The sequence below is a fragment of the Canis lupus genome, chromosome 9, assembly GCF_048164855.1.
Source record: "Canis lupus baileyi chromosome 9, mCanLup2.hap1, whole genome shotgun sequence".
Lineage (NCBI taxonomy): Eukaryota > Metazoa > Chordata > Mammalia > Carnivora > Canidae > Canis > Canis lupus.
This window is the reverse complement of record NC_132846.1, coordinates 36,571,108-36,598,576: the sequence shown is the minus strand read 5'-3', so window position 1 is coordinate 36,598,576 and position 27,469 is coordinate 36,571,108. Positions and strand designations below refer to the sequence as shown.

The 27,469-nt window shown below is 36.5% G+C and overlaps 1 protein-coding gene across 7 annotated transcripts in view; it reads right to left on the bottom strand.

The window, feature by feature from the left end:
- LRRC9 (leucine rich repeat containing 9) overlaps nucleotides 1–27,469 on the bottom strand; it is a 120,205-nt gene that overhangs the window by 60,370 nt on the left and 32,366 nt on the right. For all 7 annotated transcript variants that reach the window (XR_012036707.1, XM_072838783.1, XM_072838785.1 and 4 more), the window contains 7 exons: nucleotides 26,713–26,889; nucleotides 26,273–26,390; nucleotides 12,052–12,181; nucleotides 9,989–10,111; nucleotides 8,952–9,067; nucleotides 5,861–6,073; nucleotides 522–641 (listed from right to left, as the gene is read on the bottom strand). Coding sequence is in view for 6 of the 7 variants with exons in the window: in XM_072838783.1 (XP_072694884.1) it covers nucleotides 522–641; nucleotides 5,861–6,073; nucleotides 8,952–9,067; nucleotides 9,989–10,111; nucleotides 12,052–12,181; nucleotides 26,273–26,390; nucleotides 26,713–26,889 (997 nt within the window). In the remaining variant the exon portion in view is untranslated. The remainder of the gene's footprint in view (nucleotides 1–521; nucleotides 642–5,860; nucleotides 6,074–8,951; nucleotides 9,068–9,988; nucleotides 10,112–12,051; nucleotides 12,182–26,272; nucleotides 26,391–26,712; nucleotides 26,890–27,469) is intronic.

Sequence of the window (27,469 nt, the reverse complement as noted above, 5' to 3'; positions counted from 1 at the left end):
CAGGACCCCAAAATCATGACCTGAGCCGAAATCAAGAGCTGGATGCTTAACTAACTGAGCTACCCAGGCACCCCAAGAGTTTGTTCTTTAAATTTTGTGCCTAAGCAAAATCATGACTGTCATTAACCTCTGGAACCACTGGAAAATCATCAGAAAAAAGTTAAATAAAAAATGTCAATGATTTACATGATCTTGGGACCACTATTAAAGTACTTTTTTTCTTCACCTACATATCAAACCCAGACTATCAGGGATTTGTTAAACAGGACTTCAGCTTACTAAAAGAAACAAGGATGAGGATTTAGTACTAAAAATTAAGGTCAGTAAGCAAAGCAACAGATCCCACCACAGTGGGAGAAACAGCAATGCAAGGGCTTTGATATGGTTGAAAGGAGGTAGGGAATGAATAAGAGCTGAGAATGACAATATATTCTGAAAAGTTAGGTCAGTGGCTTGGGACCTTTATCTATTAAATTGATCATTTTATTTTACTTAAATAATTTCAAAAGGACAGTTCTTACCAAGTGGTATACATCATCTAAACAAGTAAATTCATTAAAGCTGATATTAAGTTTTCGAAGTCCTGTTAACTTGGAGAGATCTTTAAGTTTACTCAAGCTGTTTCCATGGAGATTCAGACTCTGAAATAAAATGAAATGTAAATAAAAAATAAGATTATGTTCTACATCATAGTTATTTAAATAACATTAAGAGAGAGCCAATAAGAAATAAATCTAATGTATGATTTTAGAAGGTAGAGTTTATAATAGCATTATTGGACCCTGTTCTGGATTGATTTGATTTTCCACTTGGTCTAAAAATTCTTTTAGAAAACAGGTAAATACATTGTTAAAGTATTTACTGGGGCATGTCTATTTCTCAGGCTAGCCAGCGAACAATGTAGGCCCTGAGGATTTGGGGTATTGATTAGGATACCTCTCAAGAGAGAAGATGGCAAGGCTGTACCTTGACTGCAGGAAACTGTAGGAGGGAGGGCACTGGACTAAGGAGCAAAGGGTGAGGATGTGAAAGCAGGAGGACAGATGCTCAAAGGAGGAGGCAGGAAAGTGTTTTGCATAATCAGAAATTGGCCTAGACTTTCCCTGTCCATTTGATCCTGGCCTCAATATGAATAAGTGTTATTACAGTTTTACATTTGGGGGATATCCTGATGATGACGTATTTTTCTGTCTTTAGACAAAACCATTGTGAATGATATCAAGTGAAGGTTACATTTATGCATAGTCTACAGCATAAGTAGTGGCACAAGAAAATGTATTAATATAATTGACTGCAATATTCACAACAAATGGGTATTATAAGAAAATCAAGTGTCTACCTCCCAACTCTCTTCACTCACCACCACCATCTTATACCTTATTATACTGTGGACATAACATACATTCCTGGCAGGGAGAAACATCTAAATGTCATATAGTTGTCAAAACTGGTTAAATAAACTGTTAAGAAATTGTAAGATCAATTTACGCAGAGTAGTTTATTCTACAGGTCACATATAGGTAACATCCATGATAGATTCTACAGATACCTTTTGCTTAACATGTCCAAAATGAATTCATCATTTTCCCTATATATATGTGCCTGGCAGTCTAGTTTTTTAGTCCTGATTAAGTTTCACTGTCCAACAGATATTGTTGACTACTCCCTTTACCTCTTCTCCATATACATTTGATTCTAGAAATGCTTCTCAAACCATTACCACTACAAGTGCCTAGTTTAGACTACTATTTGTTCTTTGGACCACTGCTGTAGTTTCCAATGGATATCTATACATCGGTCTCTCAAATCTAACCACAAATTGCCAAAGTGGAGGTCTTTAAAAACACAGAACCTGTTTCTTAAAGAAAATGTAAAGTTTATAATTTGCCTTCAAAAATCCATCCTGTTGTGGTATAACCTCCTACTCTTCTAGCCAGAGCCTCATTTATCTTCCTTGTATTCCAACCTACCCCTTTACCCTCCTACCAGCAGTCATCCTATGGTTCCCTGATAACTCTAGGATCTTTCAAACCATGGGCTTCTAAATAGAGTAATTCCTCTGCCTAGAAGATGTAAACAACTAAATTTCTCGTATCCTTTGAAAATCTGCACAAAACTTTTCTCTTTCTGTGGAGCTCTCCCAGCAACCTCAAGCTTTCTATGTTTGTTTACATATCTGTCTCCTTCACTAAAATGATGTCCTTGAGACAAGGAAAATAACTAATTCATTTTGAACTCCCAATACTTACCTCATTGCCTAAAACATAGCAAATGCTCTGTAAATGCTAGATGGATTTATCATTGCAAAAGCCAGACATGCAACCAACAACTCTATTTTTCTTATTCAAGTAAAATTAACATACAGTATTATATTAGTTTCAGGGGTATAATGTAATGATTCAACAATTCTATGGTCAATAGAATTGCTCAATGCTCATCAGAATAAGTATACTCTTAATCTCCTTCACATATTTTACCCATCCCTCCCCACCTCTCACCTTTATTTCTAGATATTTTATTTATTTTTATGGATGTCCTCAAAAAACCCCATCTAGTGGAGAAAGCTGAAAAGAAAATAAGAGGTATGTACCCTGAATTTCTCTTACCGTACTGGCGCAAAGGAAGGAGAATAAAGGATATGATGGCTAAACATTCTTATTGTAATATCTAGCATTCTTACTAAAAGCTCTAGAAGGTTTTTCTGGCTTTTCAGCCATATAGGCAAATTTAAGATGAAAAGTTCTTTCACTCTTATGAGTGTTGATTAAATGAAGGCAGTCAGGTGGAGGTTGTGAGCAAGCCAGAGTATTCTGAAGCTTTATACTCACTGTTTTTTTTATCTTATAAAAGATAAATTGGTAAGATTATTTTACCAAAGATAATAAAAAGGATCTATTTTATTTTTTGTTTAACTTTTATTTAATCCCTTTAAATCTATAGAAACATTTGTTGTAGAAGCTCAATCCAATGAAAATTCATTTATTAAACCTTTCATTCATTCATTTCAAAGGTTTATTATCAAAAATAAATTACTAACATATGAAATCCTGACATTATAGTGCAGAGACGATAATTTCCCCATACTGTCAGCTCAAAAATTGTTCCTGCAATCACTATACTGTATAATTATGATACAAATGGTGATATTGTCATCACATTATGAAACTTTCCTTCCTCTCTAATAATAACTAAGGTCAAAACGTAATCTTTTAGGCTTTAAGATTTGGTAGATAATGCTGATATAGTTGGACAAAAGCAATCCCATAAACAACTTGAAAAGAGATGTTTTTTAAATATTTTCAGAAGCAAACTCAAAACTATCCACACATTATTTTAAAAAATATTTTTGCATTCTTTTTGTTTCACACAGTCACTTGAAAAAACTGTCATCATAAACAAGCGATCTAGAAATGTCACGTTGGAACAATGTGGTTGACTTTCAAGATCAAAATCATTTCTGAATTTTTTTTTTATCTGTAGCTCAGTACACACATAAATAGCGTCATGTGAGAATAACTTGTTGGGCAGCCTGGGTGGCTCAGTGGTTTAGCGCCGCCTTCAGTCCAGGGCCTGATCCTGGAGACCTGGGATCGAATCCCATGTCGGGCTCCTTGCATGGAGCCTGCTTCTCCCTCTGCCTGTGTCTCTGCCTTTCTCTCTCTCTCTCTCTGTCTCTCATGAATAAATAAATAAAATCCTTAAAAAAAAAGAGAATAACTTGTCTTCTCAAATATTTTTATCAGCGTATCAATCAAATATCAATTTGCTGGCTACTTCTGCAGGTTCAATCAAACCCACTTTCTCTGTAATAAACACTTGCTACAAACATTGAAAAGATACTTTTTTTTTTTTTAATGAGTAGCTGAGGTGTGCCAGGTATTGTGCCAGAAAATGGCAGAGCTGATGCTAGTCTACACAGTGTTTATTAGTAAATTAGAAAATGGCATTCATCCTTTCCTTGAGACACCTTTATTTTTAGCTTTTAGAAAATTGTCCGGATATGCTGATTTTGTTAGTACAAAAAATTTTATGAAGAATTATCAGAAAATTGTACTAAAGATACTCTATGACTTCAAAGGTACCCATTGCATATGGCCCTCTTGTGCAATGCATGCTGCACCACCTTACATTGTTGCCTTGGTACTGAGGATATACATATTGGAGAGCAGCCATAGCCTCCGCTCCTGTGGAATTTACAGTCTAGTAAGGATACAAAGCATATAACAAAGGAATCTGGCCTTGACTCAAAGGTAGGAGAAAAATCTAATGCTTCAGTATAGACCTAAAATGTGTGTGGGAGTTTACCTAGAAAAGGGGATCAGGGGAGAATATTCTATGCAGAGGACTAGCAAATGCAGTGGCTCTGTGTTGGCTGCAGACAAAATGCACTTAAGAAACAGAAAGGAGGCTGAAAACAGAGAGCTAAAGAGAGGGTAATATGAAAAGAGACTGGAAATGTAGGCCAGGGATCAGGGCATGCAAAATCGCATGGGCCATATTAAGGACTTTGATTTTATTTTTATTTTTTTTATTTTTGGTTTTATTTTTAAAACAATGGAAAATCATTTGAGGATTTCAAGTAGGAGTGGTGAGGGATGACAGAGATGTCATGATCAGATTTGCTTTTTGAAAATATTGTTTTAGCTTCAACATGGAGAATGAGTTGGGGGCTCAAAGTGAAAGCAGAACAGGGCCTCTGTTGCACAGTTCTAGGAGGCACTCCCTAACTCCCATATTGAGTTATATTCAATCAGATAATGAATGGCACCCAAAGAATGCATTAATAGAATATAATGTGAATTGCATTTTCTGGAGCTGTGCAATGGTATGATGGTAGATTGCAGAGAGTCCTGTTAGAAGGCCAGGCCAGTAATCTAGGTCAGTGATAATGGTATTTCAGACAGAATGGTAGCAGATTTGAAATAGATAGATCTGAAAGTCAAGGTATGGAGGTAGGCTTAACATCTCAATAGAATTGCCTCAGTATAAAGTAAGTTGCTTCAACAGTAACTCAAATTCTGTTGATTAATTTTGTAAAGATAAAGCTCTGATAGTCTATGTTGATTAATCCTGGAAACTGATTTGAATCTTATCTGTCTTAATCATTTAAAGAGAGCTTATTTGCTATTCAGAAATAAAAGACCTTGTAAACTAGAAGGCTGTCCTCTAAGTCTATGCTGTCCTGTAATGGTAATCACTAGTGACATGTGGCTATAGGGCACTTAAAATGTGATTAGTCTGAAAGTGCTGTAAATGACAAATATATTCCAAACATCAAAGACTTAGTTGAAACTATCCGATTAATGACTCTTCATACTGATGGTATACTGAAATGATAATATTTTAGATATATTGGATTAAAATTAATCTTACCTTTTAATTAAAAAATTTTAACACGGCTAATAGAAAATTTAAAACTACACGTATGGTTCATATTCTATTACTACCAGACAATACTGATCTAGATCCACATAAAAGGAAAGCCCAAGGCATTTTTAACTTTTTTTTTCATTTTTAATTTTGACAATACTGACAATTGTTTTATTTTTTAAAGTTTTTTAATTTTTGAAGATTTATTTATTTATTTATTTATTTATTTATTTATTTATGATAGACATAGAGAGAGAGAGAGAGGCAGAGACACAGGCAGAGGGAGAAGCAGGCTTCATGCCGGGAGCCCGACGCGGGACTCGATCCCGGGACTCCAGGATCGTGCCCTGGGCCAAAGGCAGGCGCCAAACTGCTGAGCCACCCAGGGATCCCCCAGATAGGTGTTTTAATATCTTTAGACTTCATATGATAGATTATGATTCTGAATTCAAGGTTTCCATCCCCAAATTTTATTCCTTATAATACTCACCACAATATGGCTGTAAATGCTAGTCTTGGCAAGAGAAAGAATTGTTTTATCATCCAAACTAGTAAGTTTTGGTCTGGCCTTGATCCTGGGATCCATTTTTATAACTTCATCATCAAATTTCAAATCCTGGGACAATACTGATCCTTCTGAGTTTTTTTTGCTTTCTTCTAGAATGATATTGTTGAATGAGGAAAATAAAGAGTGAGCCTTGACCTAAAAAATTTATTAAAAATATTGAAAATTTGGTTGCTATGATTTTGAACAAGAAATAGGCTATGTAGCAAAGATAAATTATCTTTTTTTCAATTATATAGTAATACCTATGATGATTAGAATCACATTAGGAAATCCATGAGAGTAGATTAAAATTGTGGACTAAGAATAAATGGGTTCATCCTCTCCCACTGAAAATTCCTTAAAACTGGCAAAAGTTAATTTTTAGTTTTTCACAAATGAGAGGGCACCAACAAAAGACTAGAAATTGTGAGATATAAATGAGAAGGGACTGAATTGAATAGGAGGAGAAATGTAACTTGCAGTCAAAACATATATAGGAGACAATCACTTTGAACAACAGACCCAGAGAAACTTGGTATTCACAGTGAATAGGTAAAATAGCAGTAGGATGCTCGAAGTAATTAATAGGTAATTAAATAATTATGGTAAGAACTGTAGATGAATGAGCACAAACAACATAAACAGAAATGGCTCTACAAAAAACTAAAATGGTCCATAAGAGAATTTTTTAAAATCCGGGAGAATAAAGCATCTAGAATAGACTGCTATAGGAAAGAATAAACACTTTAGAGTCAAAATGAAAACAATTCACGAAATAAAAATAATCAATAAATGCTCAGAGAAACCAAAATGGATATGGCAGCAGATCAAATTAGCAAGGCGAGGCTATTATTAAGGAAATCTTCCAGAACAGAGAATTTAAAAATGGAGGTGTGTAAAGTATGAAAGAAAAAAATTTTAAAGTCATGGAAGATCAACTCAGAATGTCCAATGTTTAATCAAGCTTCCAGAGGGCTGAACGCAGGATGGAAGAGAAAAAATAATCAAGCAATTAAGAGAAGAAAACTTCCCAGAAGTGAAGTGAGACCTCAATCTTCAGATGGGAAGAGCTAATGAAGTGGCAAGGAGATGGATGATAGAGCTAAAGTCTCTGCTGACATTAATCACAGCAGAGTCATAACAGCTGGGTCTGCTCACCTCTCAACTTCTTGTTATTTGAATCATTTTGCTTACTATTTGTCTAGGCTGCTGTGTCTTTTTGTTGGAAGCATACTTGATTGAAACAGTCTTACTCATAATAGCATTATAAAATATAAATGCCCAGAAGTATACTTAACACCTGTATGACAACTGTAAGAGATGACTTGAGTGAATGGAATCACATCTCATTTTCCTGAATGAGAGGCTTTGACGTTGCAAAACAGTTCACCCCAAATTAAGTTTTAAATTCAACAAAACCTCAACAAAGTCCTAAAAAAGATTTTTAGAACTTAACAAGCTGATTCTTAATTTTATTTGTAAGAGAAAGTGTTCAAGAATAGCTGAGAAAATTTTTTAAAAAATGAGTGGGGGCAGAGGAAGGGAATTTGCTCTATAACATATCAAAGCGTATCATCGAGTTTGTGATAATCAAAACAATATGGTAGGGGTCGAAGATTAGATAAGAGGACCAAAGGAACAGATAGAAGGATCTATAAATAAATCTCTTATTTATGAAAATAATTTTAACAATAAAGATGGTATTTCAAAATAGAGCAAAAAGATGATGCTTGGTCAAGTAGCTATCCATTTTTAAGGAAAAAATTATTTGATCCCCCTCTCTTGCAAGATATAAAAGAATTTCCAGATGGAAGTTAAAAAAGTTGAAAGCTGTAGAACTAGCCTATATAAGTACTGGAAGAAAATAAAGGAGAATATTTACATAAGCCTTCTGAAATGAGACATAACTCTCAGAACCCATAACAGAAAAGATGGACAGATCTGACCTCTTGAAAATGACAAGTAAATTACAAATTAAAATTACAGGTAAGGTTTTTTGCTACAAATAAATTTAAAAGACAAGTGACAGAAAATACTTGCAATGTATATATAAGATAAAGATTTAACATCCAGAATACATATAATGGTTTTTCCAATCATATGAAGAAGATAGAGTCCAAGAGAAAATGGTCAGATGATATAGGTGATTTATAAAACTAAATAACCCATAAGCATTTGAAAGAGTAAAGTATCTTTTTCTTGCCCAGCAGAGTGGAAATGTAAAAGATTAATAATATCTTATTTGGGTAAGGATGCAAAGAAATAAGCACTGTCACATACTGTTGGAAATTTGTAAAATGGCCAAGCCTTTGTGGGGATCTACCAAAAATTTAATAAGTGTATATACTTTGACTATCCAATCTTTCTACAAATCTATTCTGCAGAGAAACTTCCATTATTTGTATAGAAATGCAGTGATAATAATGTTCACTGAAGCACTGTTTTAAAGAGTAAGAAAACTGGAACAACCTGTATATTTCATCAACAGAGGAATAGTTAAATGAATCAGAATATAACTAAGTAGTATGCAGTCACCAAAAGAATATACACCTATATGCATTAAAGTGGAAATATGTCCAAAATATATTGTTAAAGGCAAAAAACATCACAAAATATTTAGATCTTGATTCTACTATGTTAAATAGTATTTGTTGTTATATATGTAAATACACAGAAACAGGATTGAAAGCAACCCACAAAGCTATTAGCAGTGGATTTCTTCATGAAAGGGAGTGGTGCTGGGGTTGAAGTGAAATCAGATTTTCACATTTACTGTATACTCTTCAATATAGTTTTAATCTTTTTTCAGTGAGACTATAGCTATATATTACTCAGGTAATATATTTGTGCATATATAAATATTTAGGTGTCATAATGATTTGTTTTGAAAATTAAACCCTTCACCAAATAACCATTATATATTTATTTATGTATAAATATATATATAAGTATCAACTTGACATTACATTATTAGACTTCAAATTACTGTTCTGTTCTTATTTAAGGAATTCCAGTTTTAAAAATATATCCATACCACTGTAATATACTCAAATTCAACGATGTATTCTGGCAAAACAAGGTCATGATCAAAGACAAACCACTTGCACTGTCGAATGCTGCAATCACAGTTTCTTCGTCCCATGACGGAATCTAGAGTAAAATCAAAAACAAAATAAGAAAAACACTCTTCAAAATGAAACATAATATACTTTTTTATTATTACATAGATTAATAACAATAAACTCAGTATTTTCCAACTACGGTTATTAAGAGTGTTTTATTTCTTATATTTTTCCACCCTTCCTAGACAGCTTTTTAATTCTAGAAATACTAATCACCCTTTCACTTTGTAGACTAGTAGAGTTTAATTTTATTCATGTCCTTTTCCTTTTTATACTTTTCCATTTTTCAATTCAATGTGTGGGCCATATATTTTTGACAAATGTATTATTTGAAAATCTTTATTGTTAAATGTGGGTTCTGGGTGCCTGGGTGGCTCAGTTGGTTAAATGTCTGCCTTCAGCTCAGGTCATGATCCTGGATTCCCAAGATTGGGCCCCATATTGGGCTCCCTGCTCAGTGGGGAGTCTGCCTCTCCCTCTGCCCCTCACCCTGCTCATGCTCTTTATTGCTTTCTCTCTCAAATAAATAAATGAAATCTTTTTAAAAAGTGGGTGGGGTTTTTATCTTTTGAAGTACATATACATGAAATATACAGACTACATGAAACACATAAGACATATACTATATAATATACATAAAATATAATATATGGGAGACATATAATATATAGTATACATGCACAATATATATGAAATATGTTTAACAATATGTATGGGTCTGTGAATATAAAATAAAAGTTTGCAAAATAAAAAATCTGCATATATACATATATAAATGTTACTGCAGTAGGGAACAGAAAAATAGAAGCTTATTAGTAGCTAGCAAAGGATTTTTTAGAAAAGTTTACAGATTTTGTTAGGTAGAGGTTAAACTCTACACATCTGTATTAAATATAAACATTTTATACTCAGAAAAATTAAAGCACATTTCTCTTTATGGCAGACATACTTAGTATATATTTTCGAGGAACAAACACTGAATTAACCATTGGATAGTTAGCTTGATTGATGGAGTCCTGTTCACGAGCTTGAACACTCTGGCCAAGGAAGACCTTTGTAATGAGGAGGATGCCTAAATATGAATAAAAAAATTTTTAACAAGAATTCATTTTGGTAACTTTCCCATATCACTTTACTTATTGCTTCTAGACTTGACCAGATGTTCTATAAGGGAAGAAATCCTGGCTACCTCGTTTGCCATTGTATAGTAAAACAGAAGCTCACTAAATATTTGTTGACCAAATGAAATAATCATGAAAGAGGATTCTTGTGGTTATATCAAGCAAAGCTTTATAGAAAAAGAAGGAGGAAAGAAAATAATAAGCCGGCAATGTTTTTTATTAAGTAATCTAAAGTAAGAAACTTTTTGTTGTTGTTATTTACTGGGTAAAAATTCATCTATCATCAGCACTAGCACATAGCTTAGGTCCTAGGAGGCACTCAATACATGTCTACTGAATGGATAAACATTTCTTTTCCTTTTAGATTCCTAAGGAATCTTTGGATTCACTCAATCCTAAGGATCTCTAGGAGTCAGTGAATCCTATAAAGTAACTTGTAATCACTAGACAGAAAACATTTAGACGACTTTTTTTCTTTTTACCATGTACAAGTTATAAAATACAAATTAAGAGAACCTAATTATTTTGGGAAATATATTTCAGAAGGAACTAGAAAAGACAACATCATGAAATGTTTCTTAAGATGGGAATAGAGGAGAATGAGAAAAAAGTAGCAAATGGTTTTTTCAAATAAGGAGTTCTTTCTAGATTCAATAATCCCTTAATTTTCGGATTATTATTAACTGAATGAAAGACTGCAAAACACATGTATGCATGTGTTTGTTATACATGCATAATAATGTTGAACATGTATTTATGTTCAACATTAATAATCATAGCAGAGCTATTATCTGGAACCTAGAATATTACTCTTGTAGACTTAACCAAATTTCTGACTGCCTAGTCTTTGTAGGTTGAAGAGTGGAGACCAAAGAATAGGTGTCCCTTACTCCCTGACCTGTTTAATTCCCCTTATTATATGTGTGATTATTAAATGTTTGTCAATACCATAAAGGCGCACTGTGTCTAGTTTGCATAGACTGTATCCCTACTACCTACTGAGTGCCTAACGTGCATGAAGTAAGCATTGCATAATATTGGTAGAACTGAAGAATGAACAGTGGGAGGATGAGGCAAGAGGACCTAATGAACTGTTTTTTTTTCCCCAATCTGTGGTTACCAGGGGACTTCTCCCAGATGTCCTGCAAATTGGCTCATATGCTTTTATTTATCTGTATATTCAAGATGCAAATAAAGAGTACTGATCGCTGTGAATAAATTAAAGTACCAAAAGTTTATCTTCTATGATGCAATTTATAAAGCAGACTCTACACTTCTGTTTGTCTTTAGCCAGTTTTAGATTTACAACCAGGTTTTCTTATCTTCTATTACAATGATTAAAGACAAATAAGGCCTGCCTTCTCAAGTGCTTGGGTATGATGATGACTGCATAATTAGGCCAGGTTCTCTTTTCTCTTTCCTGTGAATTAGGGGTGTGGTGTGTGCCTCTGTGTGTGTGTGTCTGTGTGTGTGTGTGTGTGTGTGTGTGTGACATGCATATATACTGAGTTTATTTTTAGGACACAAGTTAATGAAAAAAGGAGACAGAGAGAGGAGTTAAAATGGCGATGTAGTAGGAGGGCCCTTGTCTCTCGTGTCTCCAGTGAACAAAGGAGACTGTGAAAAGTGCTTGTTCCACATAAATTGGATTAAATATGAGTAACAAACAAGTCCCATCCTATTAAATTGACACTATAATTGTAAATATTTGTTCACAACTTGCTTAAAGTAATAGATCAGAGAGTCATATATTACTACACTGGTAAGTAATAAGTAAAATAGTTTTTAGAAAATCTTCCTGATTGATAAAACCAAATATTAAAAATATTATGAAAATAATTAATGAATACTTAGAGCTAAAAAGTTCAGAAATACTGTATATTTGTATTACCATGCCTGAAGAGCTCATGCTCAGGGGAGTTCTTCTCATCCTTATACTTTTGCTGTAAAAATTCAATTCTGGGACATTCACACATACTGAGGCTGTTAGCAAGAATAACAGCTTCTTTTCTGAGAGGCACCTATGAAGAAAAAACAAAGTCTGAGTATTTGTATAAAATTGACAGTACTTCAGCTTCAATACAGATGGTTTACTGGTTTATGTTTATGAGTCTGGGCAAAGGGAAGTCAGGTTAGATTCGCTGAAAGGAAGTAGATGACCTTCACATGCAATTTTGTTGTGTAAGGCCATTTATATTTTAAATTTACATGCAAAAAAGTTTATGAAAAGTGATACAGAATAGTATTTGTTCCTGTAAAAGCAGCCAGAGTCAAGATTGACAACACTGTGTGGTGAAGGAGCTGTAGTTTTTAATCTTTTCAACGATCCTCCACTAGTAATCGTTCAAATTACAAAAAGCAAAGCCTGTGTGATATTTTATGAGTAAAGGTTCTAATTTAGATGTGATGTATACATATAGATATAAGATATATAAATAAAGATTTGGTACAATAGCAGTTTTGGTTTAACAATCTACACTGCTTTCCAGATATATCTCATTGTGCTAATGCATAGAAATCTTAGTTTATGCTGTGACTAAATTTATTTCTTGAAATGTTTTATCAGAAATACAGTACTACAATAAAATTCATATTACTTGCTATGAAAGCAGCTCTGAAAAGCAAATAAAATCTCTATTTTTAGTAGTAGGTAACCTAGAACTAAGAGAGATTAAACAATCTATCCAAGAACAGAAGTAAAAATTAGCAAACTCATGATTTGAATTCAGGTCTGCATCTCCTTGTCTCAGAGTTTTGAAATTATTACTAGTTTAATAGTAGTAGCCAAATTATCTAAAAATATATGTTTTCTATAAATACTGAATTGCTATATATTTTTTCTCATTAAAACCTGTTATCCAAAGAGGTTTTTTAAAAAAATAAATAGAGGAGGAGGGGCAAGATGGCAGAAGAGTAGGGTCTCCAAATCACGTGTCCCCACCAAATTACCTAGATAACCTTCAAATCATCCCTGAAAATCTACGAATTCGGCCTGAGATTTAAAGAGAACACCTGGAATGCTACAGTGAGAAGAGTTCGCGCTTCTATCAAGGTAGGAAGACAGGAAAAAAGAAATAAAGAAACAAAAGGCATCCAAGGGGGAGGGGCCCCGCGAGGAGCCGGGCTGAGGCTGGGGCGAGTGTCCCCAAGACAGGAGAGCCCCGTCCCGGAGAAACAGGAGCTGCACCAATCTTCCCGGGTGGAAAGGCGCTCTCAGGGAATTGGAGCAGGACCCCAGGAGGGCGGGGATGCCCTCAGGCTCCCTGGGACACTAACAGACACCTGCGCCCTGGGGAGAGTGCCCCGAGCTCCCTAAAGGGCTGCAGCGCGCACGGCGGGACCCGGAGCAGCTCGGAGGGGCTCGGGCGGCGGCTCCGCGGAGGGGGCTGCGGGGCGGGATCGGGAATCCAACAGCACAGGCCCGAGAGCACTGAGCGCCGGGGACACAGCCCAGGATCCGGCCTCCCCCCGGGACAGGCAGAGGCCGGGAGGGCCCAGGACAGCGAGGACGCTCCTGCCCCAGCTGAGCAGATCAGCGGCCCCACCCCGGAGCCTCCAGGCCCTGCAGACGGAGAGCTCCGGAGTTCCTGCGGGAGCTGAATCCAGGGCTCCAGAGCTGACCGCTGCCACTGGGGTCGTTCTTCCTGCGGCCTCACGGGGTAAACAACCCCCACTGAGCCCTGCACCAGGCAGGGGGCAGAGCAGCTCCCCCAAGTGCTAACACCTGAAAATCAGCACAACAGGCCCCTCCCCCAGAAGACCAGCTAGACCGACAAGTTCCAGGGGAAGTCAAGGGACTTAAAGTATACAGAGTCAGAAGATACTCCCCCGTGTTTTTTGTTTTTTTGCTTTTTGATTTGTTTGCTTCCCCCACCCCTTTTTTCCTTTATTTATTTATTTATTTTTTTGCTTTTTGATTTGTTTGCTTCCCCCACCCCTTTTTTCCTTTCATTTTTTTTTTGCTTTTTGATTTGTTTGCTTCCCCCACCCCTTTTTTCCTTTCTTTTTTTTTTTTGCTTTTTGATTTGTTTGCTTCCCCCACCCCTTTTTTCCTTTCTTTCTTTTTCTTTCTCTTTTTCTTCTCCTTTTTTATTTTTTTCTTCCTTTTTTTTCTTTTTCTCTTTTCTTTCCTTCTTTCTCTCCTCTCTTTTTCTCCTTTTCCCAATACAACTTGCTTTTTGGCCACTCTGCACCGAGCAAAATGACTAGAAGGAAAACCTCACCTCAAAAGAAAGAATCAGAAACAGTCCTCTCTCCCACAGTTACAAAATCTGGATTACAATTCAATGTCAGAAAGCCAATTCAGAAGCACTATTACACAGCTACTGGTGGCTCTAGAAAAAAGCATAAAGGACTCAAGAGACTTCATGACAGAAGAATTTAGATCCAATCAGGCAGAAATTAAAAATCAATTGAATGAGATGCAATCCAAACTAGAAGTCCTAATGACCAGGGTTAACGAGGTGGAAGAACGAGTGAGTGACATAGAAGACAAGTTGATGGCAAAGAGGGAAACTGAGGAAAAAAGAGACAAACAATTAAAAGACCATGAAGATAGATTAAGGGAAATAAACGACAGCCTGAGGAAGAAAAACCTACGTTTAACTGGGGTTCCCAAGGGCGCCGAAAGGGCCAGAGGGCCAGAATATGTATTTGAACAAATCATAGCTGAAAACTTTCCTAATCTGGGAAGGGAAACAGGCATTCAGATCCAGGAAATAGAGAGATCCCTCCCTAAAATCAATAAAAACCGTTCAACACCTCGACATTTAATAGTGAAGCTTGTAAATTCCAAAGATAAAGAGAAGATCCTTAAAGCAGCAAGAGACAAGAAATCCCTGACTTTTATGGGGAGGAGTATTAGGGTAACAGCAGACCTCTCCACAGAGACCTGGCAGGCCAGAAAGGGCTGGCAGGATATATTCAGGGTCCTAAATGAGAAGAACATGCAACCAAGAATACTTTACCCAGCAAGACTCTCATTCTAAATGGAAGGAGAGATAAAGAGCTTCCAAGACAGGCAGGAACTGAAAGAATATGTGACCTCCAAACCAGCTCTGCAAGAAATTTTAAGGGGGTCTCTTAAAATTCCCCTTTAAGAAGAAGTTCAGTGGAACAATCCACAAAAACAAGGACTGAATAGATATCATGATGACACTAAACTCATACCTTTCTATAGTAACTCAATGTGACGGGCTTAATGACCCCATCAAAAGGTGCAGGGTTTCAGACTGGATAAAAAAGCAGGACCCATCTATTTGCTGTCTACAAGAGACTCATTTTAGACAGAAGGACACCTACAGCCTGAAAATAAAAGGTTGGAGAACCATTTACCATTCGAATGGTCCTCAAAAGAAAGCAGGGGTAGCCATCCTTATATCAGATAAACTAAAATTTACCCCGAAGACTGTAGTGAGAGATGAAGAGGGACACTATATCATACTTAAAGGATCTATCCAACAAGAGGACTTAACAATCCTCAATATATATGCCCCGAATGTGGGAGCTGCCAAATATATCAATCAATTAATAACCAAAGTGAAGAAATACTTAGATAATAATACACTTATACTTGGTGACTTCAATCTAGCTCTTTCTATTCTAGATAGGTCTTCTAAGCACAACATCTCCAAAGAAACGAGAGCTTTAAATGATACACTGGACCAGATGGATTTCACAGATATCTACAGAACTTTACATCCAAACTCAACTGAATACACATTCTTCTCAAGTGCACATGGAACTTTCTCCAGAATAGACCACATACTGGGTCACAAATCAGGTCTGGACTGATACCAAAAGATTGGGATCGTCCCCTGCATATTCTCAGACCATAATGCCTTGAAATTAGAACTAAATCACAACAAGAAGTTTGGAAGGACACCAAACACGTGGAGGTTAAGGACCATCCTGCTAAAAGATGAAAGGGTCAACCAGGAAATTAAGGAAAAATTAAAAAGATTCATGGAAACTAATGAAAATGAAGATACAACCGTTCAAAATCTTTGGGATGCAGCAAAAGCAGTCCTAAGGGGGAAATACATCACAATACAAGCATCCATTCAAAAACTGGAAAGAACTCAAATACAAAAGCTAACCTTACACATAAAGGAGCTAGAGAAAAAAACAGCAAATAGATCCTACACCCAGCAGAAGAAGAGAGTTAATAAAGATTCGAGCAGAACTCAACGAAATCGAGACCAGAAGAACTGTGGAACAGATCAACAGAACCAGGAGTTGGTTCTTTGAAAGAATTAATAAGATAGATAAACCATTAGCCAGCCTTATTAAAAAGAAGAGAGAGAAGACTCAAATTAATAAAATCATGAATGAGAAAGGAGAGATCACTACCAACACCAAGGAAATACAAGCGATTTTAAAAACATATTATGAACAGCTATACGCCAATAAATTAGGCAATCTAGAAGAAATAGACGCATTCCTGGAAAGCCACAAACTACCAAAACTGGAACAGGAAGAAATAGAAAACCTGAACAGGCCAATAACCAGGGAGGAAATTGAAGCAGTCATCATAAACCTCCCAAGACACAAAAGTCCAGGGCCAGATGGCTTCCCAGGGGAATTCTATCAAACGTTTAAAGAAGAAATCATACCTATTCTCCTAAAGCTGTTTGGAAAGATAGAAAGAGATGGAGTACTTCCAAATTCGTTCTATGAGGCCAGCATCACCTTCATTCCAAAACCAGACAAAGACCCCACCAAAAAGGAGAATTACAGACCAATATCCCTGATGAACACAGATGCAAAAATTCTCAACAAGATACTAGCCAATAGGATTCAACAGTACATTAAGAAAATTATTCACCATGACCAAGTAGGATTTATCCCCGGGACACAAGGCTGGTTCAACACTCGTAAAACAATCATGTGATTCATCATATCAGCAAGGGAAAAACCAAGAACCATATGATCCTCTCATTAGATGCAGAGAAAGCATTTGACAAAATACAGCATCCATTCCTGATCAAAATTCTTCAGAGTGTAGGGATAGAGGGAACATTCCTCAACATCTTAAATGCCATCTACGAAAAGCCCACAGCAAATATCATTCTCAATGGGGAAGCACTGGGAGCCTTTCCCCTAAGATCAGGAGCACGACAGGGTTGTCTACTCTCACCACTGCTATTCAACATAGTACTGGAAGTCCTAGCCTCAGCAATCAGACAACAAAAAGACATTAAAGGCATTCAAAATGGCAAAGAAGAAGTCAAACTCTCCCTCTTCGCCGATGACATGATACTCTACATAGAAAACCCAAAAGCCTCCACCCCAAGATTGCTAGAACTCATACAGCAATTTGGTAGCGTGGCAGGATACAAAATCAATGCCCAGAAATCAGTGGCATTTCTATACACTAACAATGAGACTGAAGAAAGAGAAATTAAGGAGTCAATCCCATTTACAATTGCACCCAAAAGCATAAGATCCCTAGGAATAAACCTAACCAAAGAGGTAAAGGATCTATACCCTCAAAACTATAGAACACTTCTGAAAGAAATTGAGGAAGACACAAAGAGATGGAAAAATATTCCATGCTCATGGATTGGCAGAATTAATATTGTGAAAATGTCAATGTTACCCAGGGCAATTTACACGTTTAATGCAATCCCTATCAAAATACCATGGACTTTCTTCAGAGAGTTAGAACAAATCATTTTAAGATTTATGTGGAATCAGAAAAGACCCCGAATAGCCAGGGGAATTTTAAAAAAGAAAACCATATCTGGGGGAATCACAATGCCAGATCTCAGGTTGTACTACAAAGCTGTGGTCATCAAGACAGTGTGGTACTGGCACAAAAACAGACACATAGATCAATGGAACAGAATAGAGAACCCAGAAGTGGACCCTGAACTTTATGGTCAACTAATATTCGATAAAGGAGGAAAGACTATCCATTGGAAGAAAGACAGTCTCTTCAATAAATGGTGCTGGGAAAATTGGACATCCACATGCAGAAGAATGAAACTAGACCACTCTCTTTCACCATACACAAAGATAAACTCAAAATGGATGAAAGATCTAAATGTGAGACAAGATTCCATCAAAATCCTAGAGGAGAACACAGGCAACACCCTTTTTGAACTCAGCCACAGTAACCTCTTGCAAGATACATCCACGAAGGCAAAAGAAACAAAAGCAAAAATGAACTATTGGGACTTCATCAAGATAAGAAGCTTTTGCGCAGCAAAGGATACAGTCAACAAAACTAAAACACAACCTACAGAATGGGAGAAGGTATTTGCAAATGACGTATCAGATAAAGGGCTAGTTTCCGAGATCTATAAAGAACTTATTAAACTCAACAGCAAAGAAACAAACAATCCAATCATGAAATAGGCAAAAGACATGAAGAGAAATCTCACAGAGGAAGACATAGACATGGCCAACATGCACATGAGAAAATGCTCTGCATCACTTGCCATCAGGGAAATACAAATCAAAACCACAATGAGATACCACCTCACACCAGTGAGAATGGGGAAAATTAACAAGGCAGGAAACAACAAATGTTGGAGAGGATGTGGAGAAAAGGGAACCCTCCTGCACTGTTGGTGGGAATGTGAACTGGTGCAGCCACTCTGGAAAACTGTGTGGAGGTTCCTCAAACAGTTAAAAATAGACCTGCCCTATGACCCAGCAATTGCAATGTTGGGGATTTACCCCAAAGATACAGATGCAATGAAACGCTGGGACACCTGCACCCCTATGTTTATAGCAGCAATGTCCACAATAGCCAAACTGTGGAAGGAGCCTCGGTGTCCATCGAAAGATGAATGGATAAAGAAGATGTGGTTTATGTATACAATGGAATATTACTCAGCCATTAGAAACAACAAATACCCACCATTTGCTTCGACGTGGATGGAACTGGAGGGTATTATGCTGAGTGAAGTAAGTCAATCGGAGAAGGACAAACATTATATGTTCTCATTCATTTGGGGAATATAAATAATAGTGAAAAGGAATATAAGGGAAGGGAGAAGAAATGTGTTGGAAATATCAGAAAGGGAGACAGAACATAAAGACTCCTAACTCTGGGAAACTAACTAGGGGTGGTGGAAGGGGAGGAGGGCAGGAGGTGGGATGAATGGGTGACAGGCACTGAGGGGGGCACTTGACAGGATGAGCATTGGGTGTTATTCTGTATGTTGGTAAATTGAACACCAATAAAAAATAAATTTATTAAAAAAATAAGAAAAAATAAATACAAAAATGTGGCTCCTGTTACTATAAGTTCCACATCCTAGTAAATACAACCTTCTCAGATTTCCAATAAACACCACTAAATATCCATTAGATACAATGTAATGTGGATGGCATTATGCAGCTACATACAGAATATTCTCAGCCCTCATGAATAAGAAGGAAGGACTCTGGAGAGAGTACAGGCAGTAATCTTTCTGACATCAGCTATGGCAATATTTTTCTAGCTATGTCTCCTGAGGCAAGGGAAATAAAAGCAAAAATGAACTGTCAGGACTACACCAAAGTGAAGTGTTTCTGTACAGCAAAGGAAACAATCAACAGAATAAAAAAGGCAACCTACTAAATGAGACAAGATATTTGCAAATGATTTATCTGATAAAGTGTTAGTATCCAAAATATATAAAGAACTTAAAAAACTCAACACCTAAAAACCAGAAACTCAATTCAAAAATGGGCAGGTGACAAAACATGAGACTCCTAACTCTGGGAAATGAACAAAGGGTAGTGGAAGGGGAAGCGGGTTAAGGGGATGGGGGAAACTGGGTGACAGGCACTGAGAAGGGCACTTGATGGGATGAGCACTGGGTTTTATACTATATGTTGGCAAATCGAACTTCAATAAAAAAATAATCTCAATAATGCGGAGAAGATATGAATAGACATTTCTCCAAAGAAGACATACAGATGGCCGCGAGACACATGAAAAGATGCTCCACATCACTTATCATCAGGGAAATGCAAATCAGTACTATAATGAGACATCACCAAACACCTGTCAGAATGGCTAAAATTAACAACACAAGAAACAGCAAGTGTTGGTGAGGATGTGGAGAAACAAGAACTTTTGTGCACTTTGGATGGAATTCAAACTAGGGCAGCCAGTGTGGAAAACAATATGGAAGTTCCTCAAAAAGTTACATATAGAACTACCCTATGATCCAGTAATTGCACTACTATTTACACACCAAAAACAAAAGCACTAATTCAAAATGAGTCGTACACCCCCATGTTTATTGCAGCATTATTTATAATAGCCAAATTATGAAAACAGCTCAAGTATCCACTGATAGATAAATGGATAAAGAACATGTGGAATATATGTACAATGGAATATTATTCAGCCATGAAAAGGAATGAAATGTCATTTGCAACAACATGGATGGAACTAGAGAGTATTGTGCTAAGTGAAGTAAGTCAGTCAGAGGAAGACAAATACCATACAATTCACTCATATGTGGAATTTAAGAAAGAAAATAAGCAAGCAAAAGAAAAAAGAGAGAAACCAAGAAACTATAGAGAATAAACTGATAGTTACCACAGGGAAGGTAAGTGGGGGGCTAAGGGAAATAGGGAATGGGTATTAAAGAGTACACTAAATTGTTATGATGAAAAAATGATTTAAAAATAAAAAATACAATCAGAAGATGTAAAAAAAAAAAGAAAAAGAAAAGGGGAGACAGAATAATACCCACTAATTAAAAATAAAAACCATCAAAAGATATGTCAAATAAGATCTCCCTTTTTTCTTTTTTTTTAGGTGGGGGAGGGGCAAAGGGAGAGGGAGAAAGAATCTCAAGCAGGCTCCCTGCCAGCATGGAGCCTGATGTGGGGCTCAACAGGGCTCATTGTGGCTTGATGCAGCTTGAATAGGGCTCAAGTGAGGCTCAATCTCACAACCCTGAGATCATGACCTGACCCCAAATCAAGAGTTAGATGCTTAACTGAATGAGCCACCCAGGCACCCCTCCTTTTTGAAATGAAATGATTAAGAACAAGTTTGTAGAGGTAAGGGATCAGTGCTAGGCTTTGAAGATTAGACATAATTCCAATAATCAGAAATTTTAAAGGAAAGTCTTTTTAAGAAGAGGAAAGCATATGAAGGTATAGAAACAGGTATGATTGTTATCCACCCACCTATTCAACTATCCATCATGCATGAATCAGATTTCCACTAAGATCTCTTAAGAAAGTCCCTGTCCTTAAGGACTTGTAGAGAAATGCACACACAATTGTATTTCAATATATGAATATTTTTCAATATAACAAATGTGCTACAATTCTCAACTGCCACTGATTACCACTTAACAAACTTCTACTTAACCAGTTCACAGAATTAAGCAGTATTTCTATCCTTTCTAGAACCTATGGTATGGTGATAGTTCAAGGATAAGACAGCACTTTAAAAAATACTGATGTGCTAGCATAGGGTCAATAATACTGTTAATAATGTTGGTGACAGATGGTAATTACACTAGCGGTGGGGGACACTGAGTAATACACAAAATTGTTAAATCAGTATACTGTTTACCTGAAACTAATATAACATTGTATATCAACTATACTTCAGTAATACAATTTTTTAAAAAAGCATATGTATTTCTATTCCACCCAGGTGTACTGCATGCTTATGAAAAGTCAATTGTGTTCCTAAACTTTTTTATACCAGTTGCATTTGTTATTGAAATTATACAGATTAAATAAAACAATGAAATATGAGAAAAAACGAGAGCTGTTTATCTGAAAACTAAGTGGAAAGCTTTGATAAGATTGCAGAGTGAGTAATCATTAAAAGCTTCTGGTAAAGCATGTGTAGGTGAGGCAAACACAAAAGTTTGGTGGTGGCAGGGAGGATCATACAAACTAGAACTAAATTGATTTTTGCACTTGAGCTGCTTTGCAAGAATCTTTAGTTCATGCTCAACTTTGAAGAAAATGAAACTAGCATGTAATATGGTTGTGGCCTGATCTAAAAAAAGACTATCAGGAGTTCCAATCTCATATCAAAGGCTTTGGCCCCACATAAAAAGATAGACAAATGAAAGGGTGCCTGGGTGGCTCAGTCAGTTAAGCGTCGGCCTTCAGCTCAGGTCTTGATCCCAGGACCCTGGAATCAAGCCCCCAGTTGGGCTCCCTGCTCCATGGAGAGTCTGCTTCTTTTTCTCCCTCTGCCCTTCCCTTCCCCCTCTCTATTCCTGCCTCCCACCCCTGCAACCTTACTAGTGCTCTCTTGCTCTTTCTCTCAAATAAATAAAATGTTTTTTTAAAAGACAAATAAGACAAATGCTAAGTTTATATGTTTTTTTATTATTTTTTTAAAAATTTAAGTAAACTCAAAAAAAAAATTTAAGTAAACTCTACTCTATACATGAGGCTCAAACTCATGATCCTGAGATCAAGAACACATGTTCTCTCAACTGAACCAGCCAGGTACTCCTGTAAGTTTATATGTTGTAAGTCTGCTAAAGGGGTGCTCATGTTGGCAGCATGTATATTAAGTTTGCTAAAGAGTTCTTTAAGTAATCATTTGTTTATAGTTCCCCATATTAATTGACTTTTTGATAAACCTGTAAACTAGGTAAGAGGGCTCCTACTGTTTGAGAACTCAGGGAAGGCTGCATAAAGGTGGAAGTCCTTGAGCTGAGACTTGAAGGATAAGTTTGCCATAAGAGCATTTCATCAAAGGAAGCATGGCACTGAGGTGTGTTTAGGAGAATCACAAGGAAAGTACATGTTTCATTTGAGATATTTGTTATATTTGGTACTAGGGAGTTAGGTTGAAGCTAGATTTTGAGGGGCCTTAAAGGCCAGGCAGAGGGATTTGGATTTCATTCTCATGAGTAATAGAAAGCTACTGAGGTTTTTTTTTTTTTTTTTTTTTTTTTTTTTTTTTTTTTTATCTTGAAACAGTGCGGTGTGAGCTATGAAAATAATATTTCAGGAAAGATTACTTTGTACTATCAAAGGAGATGGACTAGAGAGTAGCCCAAGGGCAAGGTTGCCTACTAGGAAACTACAAGCAAAGATTAGAGGGATATTATTATTATTTTTTTTTAAAGTAGGCTCCACACCCAGCATGGAGCCCAAGGCAGGGCTTGAATTTATGACCCTGAGATCAAGACCCGAGCTGAGATTAAGAACTGGACACTTAACCGACTGAGCCACCCAGGTACCCCTAGATGGAATGTTCTAAGTGGTGGTGGGCAATGGGAACAGGGAGGAAAAGGAAGAATGCAAGTGATACAGTAAAAGGAAGAATCACTACAAACTATAAATGATTAGATACAGGGGATGATCGAAGAGGGAGTGTTCATATGTGATTTTAAGGCTTTGAACCCGGTGAGTGGAGAGAATGACAATATTAAGAGTAGAAATAAGACAAGAAGACAGGGAGAGAGTTGCTTATGGGCAAAAGATGAAAGGCTGGTTTTAGATATACTGTATAAGGAGATAGGGCAGATTAACCAGGTAGGAATGGCAGCTGTGGGAGTCGGAGCAGACAGAGATCAGGAGGCAGGCTGGCTGAGGATGTACATTTTGGAGAAAGCCAAAATGGAATAAATGATACTTTCTATGACTATTGACCAAGTCCTTGGATATCAAAGAGAGTATCTTATCTTCCCCTCTGCCCTCCAGCCCTCTGCCTTACAAAGTCACTGCCAATCTAAGCCAGATTAGTCTTCTAAACTGCTTATGCAGCTCATGTTTTTAGTCTTATTCCATCTCTTAAATGATGCAGTACATAAGTATTTATTTTTGCTCCTTGCATGCATACCATAGCATAAAAATCTAGTTTATCAGATCTATGTGCTACACAGTGATTTTTCTAGCCAATTATGTTCCCTTGTTTCTAAGATTTTAACAACAAGAGTAATTGGTAGTGTGTGGAGGAAAAAGGGCAGAATAGTGAACCTTAATCTTGTGGTATTCTCAGGTTTAGAGAGAAGGGGAGGAATAAAAAGAAAACAAAGGCAGAAAAAAAAAAAAAGAAAACAAAGGCAGGACAATCAGAAAAATAGGAGGGTAACAATAGTGTAATATCATGGATGCCAAAGGAGAGTTTCGAAACAAAAAGAGCAATCAATATTATCAGATATCTTAGATAATAATGGTAAGTTTTACATAAAAACTTTCCATGTGCCAGGAACTGGTCCAAGAACCTTTGGGTAAATTTTAAGAATACATTTTATTTAATCTAATATATCTGAAATATTATCATTTCAACATGTAATCAATATAAGCAATTATAGTCTTTTCTCTGTACTAAGTCTTTCAAAACTGGTATTTGTTTTAAACTTTTAGCACATCTCAATTCTGATGAGTCACATTTCAAATGCTCAACAGTCACCTGTGGGTAGTGGCTACCATACTGGACAGAGGGCCGGCAGAAGGTTTATAGATACTGTATCTCTTAAGGGAGGTGCAGGAGATAAAGCAGTAGCAGTGTCAGGCAAGCAGAAAACACCAGGAAATGTTAGCCCCAGTCTTTCTGCCAACCTTTGTGCCCATGGTAGCCCACACACAGTTCTCTGGAAACACCCTGAGCACTCCAGTCGGCTTTCAAATCCTCTATTCCTCACCTCCTTCTCACCTCTCTTCCAGAAAGTACTGTGAGGGTACTCTCACCATACCACCTGTAAAAGCCACCACCACCTCTAGCATGAGCTGCTGCAGTACCTCCCCCAGAAACTGCCTCTGTCATCTTCTCCTATGCCCTCTAGTCCCTATTCCACTGAGTGGCTGGAATGCTCTGTTGGTGATTTTTCTTTATTGTGGTAAAAAATACATCAAGTAAAACTACCACTTTAATCATTTTTAAGTGTACTATTCATTGGCATTAAGTACCTTCACAGTGTTGTGCAACCATCACCATTACTCATTTCCAGGACTTTTCATCATCCCAAATAGAAGCTCTGCACTCATTAAACAATTAACTCCCTATCCTTCCATCCTGCTCATCCCTGGTACCTCTATTCTGCTCTGTCTCTACCAATTTGCCTATTCTAAGTATCTCATACAAGTGGAATTATACAAATATTTGTCCTTTTGTGTTTGGCTTATTTTATTAGCATAATGCTTTCAAGGTTTAACCATGTGTCAGAATTTAATTCCTTATTATGGCTAATACTCCATTGTATGGATATACCACATTTTGTTTATCCATTCATCTGCTGAAGGACATTTGGGTTGTTTTTAGTATTTGGTTATTGTGAATAATGGTGTTATGAACATGGACGTACAAGTATCCAAGATCTCTTTAATGCTTATCTCACTAAATCCTAACAACAACTCTGTGGAATACATACTATTATTACTTTCATTTAGATAGGAAGAGACACAGAGAGGTGAAGTCACATAGCTGGTGAGCAGGAAAGCCAGGATTTACATGCAGCAACATTATCATTTCACTTGTGCCATGCTGTTAAAAGGATTAGGAAGCACTGCTTTATACCTATGTGTTACAGCTGCCTCATCAAGAGGGTAGAAGACTAAGAAAGGATGAATGGATACTTTAGAGCTTAGAGGACCGGGCTGCAAGGTGGGGACAATGAAGTAGAGAATAAAGAAGTGGTGGCAGTAAAAAAGAAAAAGGAAAACAGAATGGTAGCTAGACAGCACAGCAATGTTGAGTGAATGGATTTCTTTTTTCAAAATGGGGAGTGTTTTTAAGATGGACATTAGAGAGTTTAAAACAGAGAAGTAGATTTCAGAATCAACAATAACAGGATCACAACAGAAAATAGAATACCTAGAAATATTGTATATGTACAAGAAATATATGTACAAAAACGTGAGAGAATTAATTCATAGCAAGAGTTAAACCTATATGGGAATACAGAATATATATATATATATATATATATATATATATATATATATATATACAGAAATATTAGATAGTCAGACAGATAAAGTAATTGAGGGACTTACTCTGGTATAATACAAAGAAGGAAAATGCTATACTTTCCAGCACCAAGCTCTCTGTGAAACAGCAGTTTGCTATAAATATGGATAAAAGGATTGAGAATTGAATCCTGTCTAACCAGCGGCAAAGCTTTATTCATTAGGAAGAAAACATTATTCTGAAGGACATTCTATGCTACCTTGCTTGTTTCACTGTCTTTGAATCCCTTTTCAAGTATTTGTAGCAGATGCTTTTTCTTCACTGTAACTTCAGGATCAAAAACATAGAAAAGACATTCCAGCATCTTTCGATAGCGCCTTAAAGATAATTGAGAAAAAAAAGAAGTTTGAGAATTGATTTCAAAGTTTAGCTATAGACAAGGCAACCGTATATCCTGCCCAGGATATTTCGCATTTACAATGAATGTTCCAGATTCATTATTAAGCCTCCAATCCCCCTCAGTCTCACAAAGAGCCTCCGTGTGGTTATCCCACTAGTCATCCTAGTCAAGGGAGACACATGAAAAGGAAATATTTACCAACACGGTATATTATCAACATTGTAAACTTTTAAAAGACTCTTTTACACCATAAAATCAGACTTCTATAAAAATGTTCCTTATGGAATTTAACTTCTTACTCTGAATCATGCATTTCTTCATTGTCAAAAAACTTTTGGAATTTCTCTTCAAATTTTAGTCTCAGAATCCGGTTGTTAACTTTGATGACACGTTTTACTTTCACTCCTGTAATACCATATGTTCTGAAGTCCCATGTACAAAAACGTGAGAGAATTAATTCATAGCAAGAGTTAAACCTATATGGGAATACAGAATATATATAAAGAAGACAACAGATTGTCCTTAAAATGTTGAAGAGCACTAAGTTACACATGATAAAAGTTACAGCCCATATTTTATGTTTTTTGCTAAAGATACACTGTCCTATGTAGCTCTGTTTTCAAACTAGGTACACTTATTCAATCAATAAAAGAGATGCTACACTTTGAAACATAAAAGTAAGAGTTGTTTTACTAATTATTATATACGTGCTTTGAGTAAAAGATATATTGGTTGAGTAATCCTCTATTATTGAAACACTTTTTTTTTGGCTTGCGTGAAACTATACGTTTTTGACTTTCTTATTTGCTGCTCCTTCATGGTTTTCTTTGCTGATTATTTTTCCCCTGACAGATTTCTAAATGTTGGATTGTACCAGGAATCCATCTTTGGCTCTCCTCTTGCTTCCATGAACACTATCCCTAGGTGATTTCATCTGGTTCCTTGGCAATATATAGAAAAATACTTTTTATATATACCAATCCAACATTTTATTTCCAGACTTTATCCCTACCCAACTTAGGTGGATACCCTGACTTGAACAACTGCCTACTTGGT